The sequence below is a fragment of the Microtus pennsylvanicus genome, chromosome 6, assembly GCF_037038515.1.
Source record: "Microtus pennsylvanicus isolate mMicPen1 chromosome 6, mMicPen1.hap1, whole genome shotgun sequence".
In the NCBI taxonomy this organism is placed as follows: Eukaryota; Metazoa; Chordata; class Mammalia; order Rodentia; family Cricetidae; genus Microtus; species Microtus pennsylvanicus.
In genome coordinates this window covers 107,446,999-107,461,258 of record NC_134584.1, presented here as the reverse complement: position 1 = coordinate 107,461,258, position 14,260 = coordinate 107,446,999, and the positions used below count along the sequence as shown (strand labels likewise).

At 44.8% G+C, this 14,260-nt stretch overlaps 1 protein-coding gene across 1 annotated transcript; it reads left to right on the top strand.

Moving 5' to 3' along the window:
• The first annotated feature begins 6,327 nt into the window (after positions 1-6,327).
• LOC142852441 (acylcarnitine hydrolase-like) lies at positions 6,328-14,260 on the top strand. The gene is made up of 12 exons (XM_075977252.1): positions 6,328-6,459; positions 7,071-7,281; positions 8,394-8,535; positions 9,183-9,316; positions 9,397-9,655; positions 10,370-10,468; positions 10,681-10,821; positions 10,942-11,022; positions 11,260-11,404; positions 11,757-11,894; positions 12,251-12,323; positions 12,753-14,260. The coding sequence occupies exons 1-12, from the start codon at positions 6,384-6,386 to the stop codon at positions 12,937-12,939; spliced, it is 1,686 nt and encodes a 561-aa protein (XP_075833367.1). The 5' UTR covers positions 6,328-6,383; the 3' UTR covers positions 12,940-14,260.

Sequence of the window (14,260 nt, the reverse complement as noted above, 5' to 3'; positions counted from 1 at the left end):
TTGTTTTACATTTATTTAATTTGTGCACACGTGTGTCCCTGTGGACATGTTAAGGTCAAAAGTACACATAAGCACACACACACATGCACACATGCACGTTATAAAAAGAAGTTATAGAATTATAGATAACATTAAAAAATTTAGATGAGTGCCGGAGAGATGGCTCAGAGGTTAAGAGCATTGGCTGCTCTTCCAGAGGTCCTAAGTTTAATTCCCAGCAACCACATGGTGGCTCACAACCATATGTAATGAGCTCTGGTGCCCTCTTCTGGCCTGCAGGTGTACACGCAGGCAGAACACTGTACACTTAATAAAGAAAATTCTTTAAAAAAATTTTAGATGATTCAAAAGCAGATGGTGGTGATTCTGAGGTAATTCTTTAAAAATAACCAAGGCTGCCGTTTGCATGGTATAAGGTCATAATTAAATGTGGTTGCAGACTTTAACCTCTAAAACCCTCTTCTATTCTCTCGGACTGTTGAGGGTGTTGGCCTTCTAGAAATGCTTAAAATATCAACATTCGCTAATATATTTAAAATGTGATTCAATTCATAAGCTGTGTTTTAAGCTCCCAGGAGCCTGTCTATTTCTGTTGATGGAGGAAGGTCATTGGTTAAATAAAAAGAAACTGCTTGGCCCTCATTGGTTAGAAGATCGGTGGGAGGAGTAAACAGAACAGAACGCTGGGAGGAAGAGGAAGTGAGCTCAGACTCCACAGCTCTCCTCTCGGGAGCAGACGCCTCAGAGAGACACCATGCTCCCCGCTCCAGGGAAGATGCATGCAATGAAGCTCTGACCCAGGATGGACTTAGGCTAGAATCTTCCTGGTAAGCGCACCTAGCTGTGCTACATAGAATATTATAAATGGGCTAGTCCAGGTGTGAGAATTAGCCTAGAAGAGGCTAGATAGAAATGGGCCAAGCAGTGATTAAAAGAATACAGTGTCTGTGTAATTATTTCGGGGCATAAGCTAGCCGAGCAGGCAGCCGGGGTGCTGGGAACGCAGCCCCGCCGCCCTTATTACTACATTCTGTCTTATTTGATAAACTGAATTGCATGTGTGTGTTGTGGCACTTTAGTATAGCAAAGTACTAGACAGTTGAGGCAGATTTCATGTTTGTGTATAGTAAACAGGAAAATTACTGCAAAATGACAGTAAAGCTCAGTAGCAGGCTTTCTAATAGGATGAAGTGATTGCAATTTCTGCTCACAGGATGGTTTTATTGTTAATATCTAATGGTAAGCTTAGCCTAGGCGCACAGATCTGCAGTCTCAACTCTTACAAAGCTAAGGCAGGGGGATCACAATATTCAAGGCTAGTGTGGGGTAGAAGAGTGAGACCCTGTCTCAAAGAACAAAGCCTGATGCTGAACTTAGATTAGAAGCAAATCCATTCTGCCCCCCCCCCCCACTGTGTCTTATAGATATACCTGATGGATATTTGGATGAAAAAAATGTTTTTTGTCCATAACAAAAATCATCATAAGCAGCTAGCTGAAGTCTATGGAAGACACAAGTAGCCTGGGTACTTAGAAGGCCAAGGCAGGTGGATTTTATGAGCTCAAGAGTTTCAGGTCAGCTGGTAACAGATACACACACTTCATCTCAATTGCATGTATGCATAGACTGATACATGTAACATACATACATGAATTTGTATATATCATAACCTATGTGACTTATAACCAATAGGAATTTGCTCCCAAGTTTGGAGACCATGAATTCCAAAATCAGGTGTGCTATATATTGACGACTAGCTTTCTCACCAAAGATTGCTCTTTTTGGTCACACTGGGCTGATAGGACAAATAATGATGCCCGTGACCTGAGCGCCTAGTGGCCCAACTCTCAATATTCTCACTGTAGAGTGTAGGTTTGAGGTGACAAAGGACAAGGTCAGATAGAGACAGGAAAAGGCTTGAAGGGACACCTGGTAATTCAAGCAGGCTTTAGCAACAGTAGTAGATTTGCTGAGTCACAGCACAGGTGTTTTAAACTTTTGCAGAAAAGGTCAACCTGTCTTTCAATATGACTACACCACTTTGTATCCCCTCCAGCCATGTGTGTGTGAGCATACCAGTGGCTCCATGATTTTCCAACACTGAGTATGTATGTTCATATACAGTAGTGTCTCCATGAAGAGGATTCTGTAGACTTTAGTCCCTCTCCCCCTTCTTGTCTGTAAATGAAAGGTTCCAGATCCACCCCTTCCAGCACACACACAGAATTTGAGAGTCTTCCTCATTCTACATGTTTATCTCGGTCTCCACCATCATCCATGAAGGGCCTTTGAATGATGCTGCACTGGGTGACAGAGTACATGGGAACCTTCCCCCACGTTATGCTACAAAACCAACCAGGGTTAAGTGGACTCACCAGATTGTCCAGGTAACACAAAGAAGTTACTTCCATGTTTCATGTCTTTGAGCTTGGAAGAAGTGGAGGAGGGTGGGTGGACCCTTCAGCTCCCACAGCCCAGATGTTCTCCAGAAAGGGAGAGAGAGAGAGAGAACATCAGCCTAGACAGGGCCTGAAAGCACAGAGAGTGTGTACAGGAGACACTAAATCTATAGCATTTATGGATGGGATGATTTTTATGTTCCGCATTGCAAACACCAGGGGGCAGAAGAGAGACAAGACTGTCTCAGCCTTGGCTCAGTAGCTGGGCAGAGAAGATCCCTTCCTCTGAGTGCAAGAAGACCTCTGCCTGGTGCTCTCACTGGGGACTGGAGGCGTTTGTGAGCTCCTGCTGCACATGTGCATCTGTGGAGTCTCCATTTCTGCTGACGTACACAGGACACCTCACCAAATGGCCTTTAGAATTTCAGTGGCTGTGTCATTTTTTTTATTGATTTGTATTGAGTTTAACATTTTACTCTGCTTCCCTCCCTGACTCTCCCCTCCCCTCAACCCTCTCCCAAGGTCCCCATGCTCCCAATTTACTCAGGAGATCTTGCCTTTTCTACTTTCCATGTATATTAGATCCATGTATGTCTCTCTTAGGGTCCTCATTGTTGTCTAGGTTCTCTGGGATTGTGATTTATAGGCTGGCTTTCTTTGCTTTATGTTTAAAAGCCACTTCGAGTGAGTACATGTGATAATTGTCTTTCTGGGTCTGGGTTACCTTGCTCAAAATGATGTTTTCTAGCTCCATCCATTGGCCTGAAAATTTCAAGATGTTGTTATTTTTTCTGCTGTGTAGTACTCCATTGTGTAAATGTACCACATTTTCCTTATCCATTCTTCAGTTGAGGGGCATTTAGATTGTTTTCAGGTCTGGCTATGACAAACAAAGCTGCTATGAACAGAGTTGAGCACATGTCCTTGTGGCACGACTGAGCACCCTTTGGATATTTATCCAAAAGTGGTGTTTCTGGGTCTTGAGGAAGGTTGTTTTTTAATTTTCTGAGAAATTGCCACACTGACATCTAAAAGGGTTGTACCAGCTTGCATTCCCACCAGCAGTGCAGAAGTGTTCCCTTTACCCCACAACCTCTCCAGTATAAGTTGTCATCAGTGTTTTTGATCTTGGTCATTCTGAAATGAGATGAAATCTCAGAGTTGTTTTGATTTGCATTTCTCTGATGACTAAGGATGCTGAGCATTTCCCTAAGTGTCTTTCAGCCATTTTAGATTCCTCTGTTGGGAGTTCTCTGTTTAGGTCTGTACTTCATTTTTTTTAATTGGATTATTTGTTTTTTTGATGACCAATTTCTTGAGTTCTTTGTATATTTTTTGAGATCATACCTCTGTTTAATGTGGGGTTGGTGAAGATCTTTCCCACTCTGTAGGCTGTCGTTTTGTCTTGTTGATTGTGCTCTTTGCTTTACAGAAGATTTTTAGTTTCAGAGGTCCCATTTATTAATTGTTTCTCTCAGTGTTTGTGCTGCTGAGGTTATATTTAGTGGTGTCCTGTGCCAATGCATTCAAGTGTACTTCCCACTTTCTCTTCTATAAGGTTCAGTGTGACTGGCTTTATGTTGAGGTCTTTGATCCACTTGGACTTGAGTTTTATGCTACTTGTGGCTTTTATCTCAAGATCATGAGAGATCTTTCCATTTTCTTCAATTTCTTTCTTCAGAGACTTAAAGTTCTTCTCTATCTATTTGTCTATCTATTATCTATCTATTTTATTTCTTTTTTATCTCTCATGCTCTTCCTACTCACTCTCTGCCTCCCTCCATAGAACTGAGTATCTTCTTCATCTGACATTTTTCCTGTGGCCATGGCCATCATCAGCACAGGCCTCTGAATGGTGGTGCAGTGAGCGGCAGAGCACACGGGGAATTTCCCCAGCTGAGCTACAAAAATATCTGGAACCACAAAGCCCAGGGATGCCTGGGATCCATTGGTAATCGAGTTCTTTCATCCAGAGACTGGAGGAACTGGAGACTTCTCAGCCCTCATGGTCCAGCTCTTCCTTAGGTTGTGAACTTGGAGTGGAGAGAACACCTGCCAAGAAATGCTAGGAGCACAGTCAGGACAGGGGTGCATTGGAGGGGCAACAGTGAATCAAAGGAGCCCTGTTGATTAGAGGAGGCAGCGGCTGAGCTGTGATGTGACAGGAAAACAGACAGAGACACCAAGGAAGAAGTCACACAGTGCCATGCTGTGGGACTGTAGACTATTATAGAGATAATAATGAAGATAATTTGGAGCCAAAGCCAATTCTCAGGCGGCACTAAAGGTTGTCTGACACTGACCCTCATGCATTTCGTCTAGGAAGCCAGTCTGGACTATGGGCTCCTGATCCTGCATCCTTTGATATATCATGCCAGTGTTTTATTGTGAGTCTAAGACTTCTACTTATACATTTTTATCTCAGGTTCATCATAGTTCATGAGACCTCAGATTGAACCCCTGTGTTGAAACATGCAAGGCCTAATCAAATGCTTATCACATGGTTACATATGATATTGGTCAGGAGGTGGTAAGAGAACTTCACTCCAATCCTGATAACCCAAGCTCCACTTTGAACTTCATATGGTGGAATTAGAGTATGGCTTATGCAAATGTCCCTTCATCTCCACATGTGAGCCAGGGCCTGGGATAATCTACACACACACACACACACACACACACACACACACACGTACATGACCACAACAAATAAATAAATGCACACATTTAAAATATTTGTTAAATGGAAAAATGACTGTGAGGTTGATCTTGGCAGGAGCAGGCCACTAGATGAGACACATCCCAAGGGTGGAGTGAATAGGGTCTGGGGACTTTAAAATGACTGTGAGGTTGATCTTGGCAGGAGCAGGCCACTAGAGGAGACACATCCCAAGGGTGGAGTGAATAGAGTACAGTTTTTTTTTTGTTTTTTTTTTTCCTTTCTTTCTTTTTTTTTTCCTTTTTTTTTTATTGGTAAAAGGAGAATAAAAAAAAAAAACAAATTTCCACCTCCTCCCAGCCTCCCATTTCCCTCTCCCTCCTCCCACTCTTCTCCCCCTCCTCCCACTCTTCTCCCCCTCCTTCCACCCCTCTCCCCTTCCCCCCACTCCTCTCCCCCTCCCTCTCCAGTCCAAAGAGCAGTCAGGGTTCCTTGCCCTGTGGTAAGTCCTAGGTCCTAGCCATAAATAGGGGTCACGGAGTCTACAATAGGTGAACCTAAAGAAGCTAAGTAAGAAGGTGAACCCAAGGAAAAACATATAGTTATCCTCTTGGATAAGGGAAGTAGACAAAATTGCCGGGGAGAAAATTGGGATCTTGGGGGTGGGGTAGGATAGAGTACAGTTTTGTACTCTGTTTTGATCAAACAACTGTGACCTAACAGAGAGGTGTCCATGTAGACACTAAGAATATTGTAGAGATCAGGGACCCTGGATCCAGGCTCAGTAAACCGAGACTTCCAAGCACAGAAGAGTCTTGAGGATGAAGGTCACACTCAGAGCTCCTGCATCTGCCTGTCTCTCCTGTGACATTTCAAGTGTGTCCCTACTCACAGAAGCCCTCTGTCTCTCCTGTGACATCTCGAGTGTGTACCTACTCACTGAAGCCCTCTGTCTGTCTGTGACATCTCGAGTGGGCACCTACTCACAGAAGTCCTCTGTCTCTCCTATTACATCTTTCTGTTAATATGTGAGGACTGGGCTCCTGGTGTCCCAGAAGAGCTTCAGAATCCATACTGTGCCTTTCCAGGGCCAAGGAGGGAACAGAAAGAGGAGGGTGACTTTGCCCTGCCTCCTGGACATTGGCTCCTGTCACTCTGACTAATCAGTTCCCCAACGATGAGAACTTTGCCCCACCACACCAAGGTCCCCGCCCACATCCTTTTGATTTAAATTCAAAGCTAGGGAAGACCCACACATTCTGCTTCCTGTTTGTGAAACTTAGTCGTCCTCTGTAACAGCAGAGACTCAGGCCTGAGAGCTGATCATGCCCCTGAACCAACCGCAAAGCTGGTTGAATGCTGTGGTCTTTGGGCTCCTGCTTCTCCTCTTCCATGTGCAGGGTGAGGCTCACTAAGCTGGCAATGGGAATGACTAGAATCAGAGCTGCCGAATTCTGCAGAATCAGAGGCTGAGCTCGTGGGAGGGAAGGTCAAGGAGCAGGGGTGTGGGGGGGGGAGGGTGATGGAAAGAAGAGACTAAAATTTGGGAAGCATGTGCCTCCCAATCTCCTAGCCAAAGCACACTGATATTGAGGATCAGAGATGTCTAAAATCTCTCCATAGTGAGGAGACAGTTCAGTGTAAGGAGCTCTGGAGAATGCTAGACAATTCAAGGAAGGGTAAGCGGAAGGAATTTTTTTCATCCTCAAAGTATGGCTCTTACTGTAGCTGCTGCTGACTTTTGGATAAGAATGACAATAATCATAATTTCATATGGCCAAATAGCTCAGAGTGTGCGAACTCTTTGGCCAGAGAAATGCTCTGACCCCCTGAAAAGGGCAGTAGGAAAGGTTCCTGATTCTGAGGGATAGGGAAGTTCCCACACTCACACCCTGAACTAGGAGGTCCTGGGTTCCCTTCTTCTGTGCTCTGGTAGCAGTGAGATGGGAACTCCCACAATCTTCTGGCAGCTGATTGCACACAACTAACCCAGATGGCATTTCTCTAAACAGGCCAGGACTCATCAGAGACTAGCCCCATCAGAAACACACACACAGGCCAGGTCCGAGGCAGTCTTGTTGAAGTCAATGATGCCAAAGTTGGTGTCCACACCTTCCTGGGAATCCCCTTTGCCAAGCCACCTGTAGGACCACTGCGTTTTGCACCTCCTGAATCCCCTGAACCGTGGAGTGGTGTGAGAGATGGGACCTCACATTCAGCAATGTAAGTTCTGGACCAAGAGAACATCTGGCCCTGGGGTGAACAGTTGCTCTGAGCCCTGAGCCATGCTGAAGTCTTTCCTCCATCTCAGTCCACAGCAGTTTCCTTCCAGTGTGGGGTGTCCGCCATGCATTTTTCTAACACATGTGCTAAGGTTGTGTAGAACAACTGTACCAGCTCCTGGGTCAGAGCTAGGCACCATTGAGAGTTAGATGCAGGTACTTTAGAAAGGAACAAAAGTAAAATTGTTTACAACTTCAAATTAAGCCCAGTGTTCTCTGCCACAATGGGAGGAATCTTGAGGCATGAGTTGGGTGACCTATTAAGCAGAGAGAACCCCTGAATCCACTAATACACTTCAGGTTCTGAGCAGTACAGTGTGATGGATACTTGCTAACCCTGTCCTCACAGACACCGTGACAACCTATAGGTTGACCAAGGAACTATATATGTAACTAATTCCCTCTGAAGACAGCATATGGAAATGAAGTTCCCTGAGAGTCTGTACATGGGTGAAGGAATTCTCACTGCCCTTTAGGAACAATGAACTCGACGCTCTAATACCTGTGGAGCGCAACACTCCAATATTGCATCTAAGTTTGTTTTCTGTTGCTGCAATAAAGTGACAACAAAGCAACTTATTGGAGAAAGCTACTATGGGGAGAAAGCTACTATTAAAGGCTCTAGAGTATAATCCACCATTTTGGGGAAGTTACACTGAATTACATGATCTGGTCACATCACATCCACAACCAGGAACAGAGAGGAGGAAACGCTTGCATGCCTTGCATTGCTAAGGTCTAGGTCACTTTTCTATTCTTATAACTTCAGTGAATGTCACTGCATACAGTCAATCATTTCCATACAGACACTGAGATGTTCCTATATACCAGACTCAGAAAAAAATATACAGACCCAACCAAACTGGAGGACCCTACCCCAGCTTTCCTGGAGCATGTGGCCATCACCTTGGTGGAAGGGACCTCAGAGGGGGAACATGTGTTATTAGGACATCATAAAGAGCAGCAGCTGGAGGTGGGGAAAAAAGATCCAGGTTCACATTTGCTTCTGACCACCATATGTCTCTTGGAATATCTCTCTGCTATTTCCATCAGCTGTCTGCAAAACCTTGAAATGATGAATTCAGAGGGCCTGATGGATATGAAACTGCCCCTGCCCGCATTCTCTATGTCTGAGGACTGCCTGTATCTCAACATCTACACCCCAGCTCATGCCCATGAGGGCTCTAACCTGCCTGTGAGTGTCCAGAAATGCTCAGCTTGGGGGAGGGCATGGTTTTCAAGATGATTAGAAGGGATAAAATCATCCTGAGCTCCACTGTAGTGGGGACTCTGCTGAAAAGCCTCTACCTATCAGGTCAAAGAAGGCCTTCTCAGCCACACTAAGCAGCTGAACCTGGGTATGGAACACAGAACAGGAGCACTGAGTGGTTAAAGGCTCCAGCTCTTTGATGAAAGCAGACTCATTCCACAACCTGAGTTCTGTAGAACCACTTAGGTGCTCAAGCCTCAATATTGCGCTTATCTATGTCTACTTTTGGATTATGTGTTGTGTTGGTGAGAGTTGATAATCCTTTCCTTTTTTAGTCTGGAGAGACAACCGTGGAGGCTCCCCTCTTTGTTCCACTATGCAGAGTCTGAGTAATGATGACATTGCTCTACACAAAGACCCATTAATTCAAACTGAGGCACATGGTGGGATGGGCACTAGAAATGCACTGATGGGGCTACTAGGGGACCAGCCTGTAACTAAGGTCCTGAAGTCCTGAGGATTTGCATGTATTTGTATAGCTGCACAGAGGCCCAGCAGTTGATGCTCTAGTAAGCAGTCTTGCAGAATTGGAATAGTTATGGGCTTTTTGGCATCTCTCTTGACTTCTCCAGGTGATGGTGTGGATCCATGGTGGTGCTCTGGTTACAGGCATGGCTTCTATGATTGATGGATCCATACTGGCAGCCACTGAGGATGTGGTGGTCGTCACTATCCAATACCGCCTGGGTGTCCTGGGCTTCTTCAGGTAAGACTAGGAATTAGGTGGACAATGGCAGCTGGAAAGAACCTAGACAAGCCTTTGATCCATGTCCTTCCACTTCTCAGCACTGGAGACCAGCACGCCAGAGGCAACTGGGGCTACCTGGACCAAGTGGCCGCCCTGCGCTGGGTCCAGCAGAACATCGCCCATTTTGGAGGCAACTCTGACCTTGTCACCATCTTTGGAGAGTCAGCAGGTGGCACAAGTGTGTCTTCACATGTTGTGTCCCCCATGTCCAAAGGACTCTTCCACAGAGCCATCATGGAGAGTGGAGTGGCCCTGCTGCCTGACCTTATCTCTGACACCCACGAGAGGGTCTACACTGTGAGTGCCCTCAACCACCATTGACTGAGTCTGCCCCATCAGCCTTCAGATTCTGGTACTCATGGGGAAAATAATGGCCATGGAAAATAGATTCCAGTAATTATTGAGAAACTTCTACTCACCTCTACTTCATACTGGGTGATCATGCTATCTGACCAGCAAACTGCTCCAAGTAGCTTCCAACACCGACAAAAATAAATATGCATGTGCTCAGGAAGATAGCTCAGTGGATTTTTAAAGTGCTTGGAGTACAAGCCTGAGGACCTAAGTTCAAACACCCAGAACCCTCAAAAGGCTGGAGAGAGTAGGATGTCTGTAATTCCAAGGTTCCTGTGCTCACGTGGGGGACACAGAGACAAGAGATTCCCTGGACATTCAGAGGGTGGCTCAAACTAGGAGCAGAAAACAAGACGACACCCTGTCTCAAATAAGGGGCATCTGTGAAGAAAAGGGACCTGGTCCTCTAATGTTTGCCTACAAACACTGGCACACTTACTCCTTCTCTCACATATGTTATACAGAAGGATGGCTGGGGTTAGCAAAACTACCCTAAGGGAAAACATGAGGAGGTAGAGAGGATACCGTCTGATGCCTGTCACCTTTGAAGAATAGGACAAAGGGAATGATTTATATTTGTAACAATCCACACCCAACACACACTATAGTATGGTATCTAGGGCAATAGCATTGAATTGAAATTTTAAATATTCACAGACAGTGTCCAGCCTGTCTGGATGTGAGACCGTGGACTCGGAGGCCCTGGTGCACTGTCTGAGAGGCAAGAGTGAAGCAGAGATTCTGGTCATTAACAAGGTAAGTAGAATTGTGTGCCTTGGAATATCTTGTCAGACTTTGTGTTCTTTAGTTCTGTGTATAATATGAACCCCAAATAGGCTAATCTAAGTGTAGATTCTCTCCCAGTGTGAGCTGAGAACCCTACAACTAGTAAGAAATATGAAGATAACTCAGTGAGCATCAACATACATATTTCATTGACTTCAGCATTGACTTTTAATGCCCCTCAGGTCTTCAAGATCATCCCTGCTGTGGTAGATGGGGTTTTCCTACCCAAGCATCCCAAAGAGCTGTTAGCGTCTGTGAATTTTCGTCCTGTCCCCAGCATCATTGGTGTCAACAATGATGAGTATGGTTGGGTCATCCCCACGGTGAGTCTCAGTTCTAATCATTTGGAAGATTGGAGATTCATATGCTAAACAGTGGGGACACAATGCATCTTTAAAGAAGTCCATCAGAACGCACACTTAACAGGGTCTTCTACAACCCAGATGTTCGGCTCTGCTCAGACAATAAAGGAAATAACAAGGGAGAACCTGCAGGCTGTTTTGAAGATTACAGTATCACAAATGGTGAGATACTGCTGGTCCTATCCAAATGGAGATGTCCCTCATAGCCCTTCTCAGATAGCATCCCTATTAACGAAGGTCAGCATATGTGTGTGATTCTGTGTGGGGTGACCTCAGAGCATGAACCTCTTTACCTATGCTCTCTCTCTCTGACCAGGCCGCATTCTCCCCATACCAAATGCTGCTGCCAAACTAACTGAGAACATGCCTAACCGCATTCATCCTGATCTCTTGGTGTAGATGCTGCCTCCTGAGTGTGGCGACCTGATAATGGAAGAGTACATGGGGGACACTGAGGACCCACAAGCCCTCCAAATACAGTACACGGAGATGATGGCAGACTTCATGTTTGTGATCCCTGCACTCCAAGTAGCACATTTTCAACGTGAGTACATCTGTAACAAGGATTAGGAGAGCTGCTCAGTGATGTAGACCATGGGTAAGCACTGTGGAGCAGTGTGGGTATCCAGGTCTAGTTTAGTAGAGTGACATCTAGATGCAGAGGAAAAAATGAGTTTCTGGAAATCTAGTAACTTGGCACAGCCATTTACCTGGGAAGGCCACGAGCACTGTTTTGCCATACGCTTTTCCATAGCTAGAGTTCCAGCCTGGAACTTGCTCTCCCCTTTCACATTTATGATTCCAGGTAACTTTATATCAAGGTACCTTGTCAATAAATATGAATCAGCAAAATAATCCAGTTGATGGGCCAAGTGACTGTTTGTCCTTACCTCCAGGTTCCCATGCTCCTGTCTACTTCTATGAATTCCAACATCAACCCAGCTACCTCAAGAGTTTCAAGCCACCCTATGTGAAGGCTGACCATTCTGATGAGGTTCCTTTTGTCTTTGGGTCCTTCATCTTTGGTTTAAAACGTGAGTCTTCCTTATTCTCCTTCAGCTGATTGAGGTCACAGATGACATCCCAGGGACTGCTGAGCTCTCTGTCCATTTAAGAAAAACTAGATTCTGGGAGAGAATAAATTCAAATGTGTATCATACCATAGACTAAAAAATTATACCAGGATTAGAATCTGAACCCGTGCCAGTCTAGCCTGTGACGGAGATGACAGCACACTGGGCAGGGATTCCATTAGAGGATTGCATGGATGTTGACTTTGTATAGTGAAGAAGGGAGCTAAGAAAGCTGATAGTTTAGGTCTGACAGCAGCTGGGATTCTGTGGGAAACATGTTTGGTTCATGGACTTCAACATTTTTCTCACGACTTCAGTTGTCCTTACTGAGGAGGAGAAGCTACTGAATGAAAGAATGATGACGTACTGGGCCAACTTTGCTAGACATGGGTGAGAACGCACCTTCCTCTCAACCTTCCCTTATGGGTCCCTGTATAGGTCTCCCTTTTGGGTGATGGTCTCTTTAGTTTTCCTGAATCTTCCATCACACGATAGATTCCTCTCCTGGATAGCACATTTATATAGATACTGTGTAGGTGTCAGTTACTGGTCATCTCACAGTGACCTGGTTCCTGAGACATAGTGCTCTGGTACTGTTCTTTATTTCTTGCCTCTTAGATTAGATATAAAACATGTCAAGGAGTCTTCCCCCACATGGAACAGAAACTAGTGGGTGACACTGTGCCCCTTTATCAGGACACCTGTCCCATCAGCCCCATTAACCACTGGCCTAACGTTCTACTGCCTTGACCCAAATCAGGGGGTCAGACTTTGGATCAGAGTGATCTCACCCTTCCCCCCTGGCTGGTATATCCACAGGAACCCTAACAGCGAGGGTCTACCCTACTGGCCCATGATGGACCATGATGAGCAGTACCTGCAGCTGGACATCCAGCCTGCTGTGGGCCGAGCCCTGAAGGCCAGAAGGCTGCAGTTCTGGACCCAGACTCTGCCCCAGAAGATCCAAGAGCTAAGGAAATCTCAGAGTATTCACAAAGAGCTATAGTGCCCTGTGTGAGGAATGGTGTGTAGCACTGGCTGCCGAAGGGGTCACCTTGAGGTTCCCAAAACTTATTGGGTGACCTGGGTTGATCCTAACGTTCACGTAAACTCTGCACTAGTCTATTCTGCATTTATCACGGATCCTCTGCATGTGACTCTGTCCTGCTGGGTCATCTTTGTTAGACCCACTCAATGAATGCTCCATAACAACAGGAATTGTTAACCTCCCAAGGCAGGCTCATCTCCTTTCACACTCCACTGGTACTAGGTCCTTCCATCCTTCCTCCCTTAATTTCTCATTTTCACTGTCTTTTTCCCTAAGACAAAAACATCTCTTTAAAATAGAGCAGAAGTTTAAAAAATATTGATATGGGTTCTTCAAAAAAAACCCCATATCATATGAGTGAGGTGATAAAATCACGAGCTCTATATTATTAGGTTCGTGCTTTTGGAGACCATGAAGTCGAAGTTTAAGATACGAAGCTGTTTGCTATATCATGATGACTAGCTCTCTCATCCAAAGATAAAACCTTGGTTTTTCACTGAGTATTGGGATATTTAATGTTTCTCATGTCCCAGACCTCCACTAGGCCCCACTTTTCATAACATTTCCTTGGAGCCTAAGTTTCAATATAGAAATATGAATCATAGATACTTTCAAAACATGTCACATAGAGGTTCCCAAGTCATTGACCAGATTTGAAAGCATCCCATGGTGTTTGTAGATTAAATGTCACTTACAGTCTCTTTTAACGTAATCTGTACATTGATCAGTATTGATTTGTTTTTTTCTTAATATCCAACCTCATTCGTCTATTCTGTGCTTGTATGAATGCATATGTATTTGTGCATTTGTGTGTGTAGTATTTTGTGTACATATGTGTGTATGTGAGCATGCATGTATGTGTCTGTATATGTATATTTGTGGGTTGTTTGTTTGTGTGCATGTGTGTGTGTGTCTAGAAAAGCAGATTTGTTATTTTGTGTCTGCTGAGGTTTGTCTTGATACCCAAGGGGTCTGTAGCCATGGTAATGCCAACATTCACATCATCAAACCTGTCTGTGAAGATGTTTGACGCTGGGGTGCAGCTGGGTAGAGGGACCAGAAAGTCCATACATGAATGAAAGAGATTGCTGTCCCCTGTCTCACTGAGCATATGTTTTGGGGTGTCCTCTGGACCTCCACAGTTCCCCTGCATCCTCCTAGTCATTTTGATAAACCTTTGTTCTTGTTATCCATAATCCATGATTCTCATTCTCACTTCTTTCCTGTTACTAAATATTTTTGGCTATTCTAATAAAAGTTAATAATAAAAATAAAATAA

Coding starts and splice junctions, on each gene's coding strand:
- LOC142852441 (XM_075977252.1), top strand. CDS start 6,384: ATGCCCCTGAACCAACCGCAAAGCTGGTTGAATGCTGTGGTCTTTGGG. Junction 6,460..7,070: donor TCTCCTCTTCCATGTGCAGG/GTGAGGCTCACT, acceptor TTCTCTAAACAG/GCCAGGACTCATCAGAGACT. Junction 10,822..10,941: donor ATGGTTGGGTCATCCCCACG/GTGAGTCTCAGT, acceptor TCTACAACCCAG/ATGTTCGGCTCTGCTCAGAC.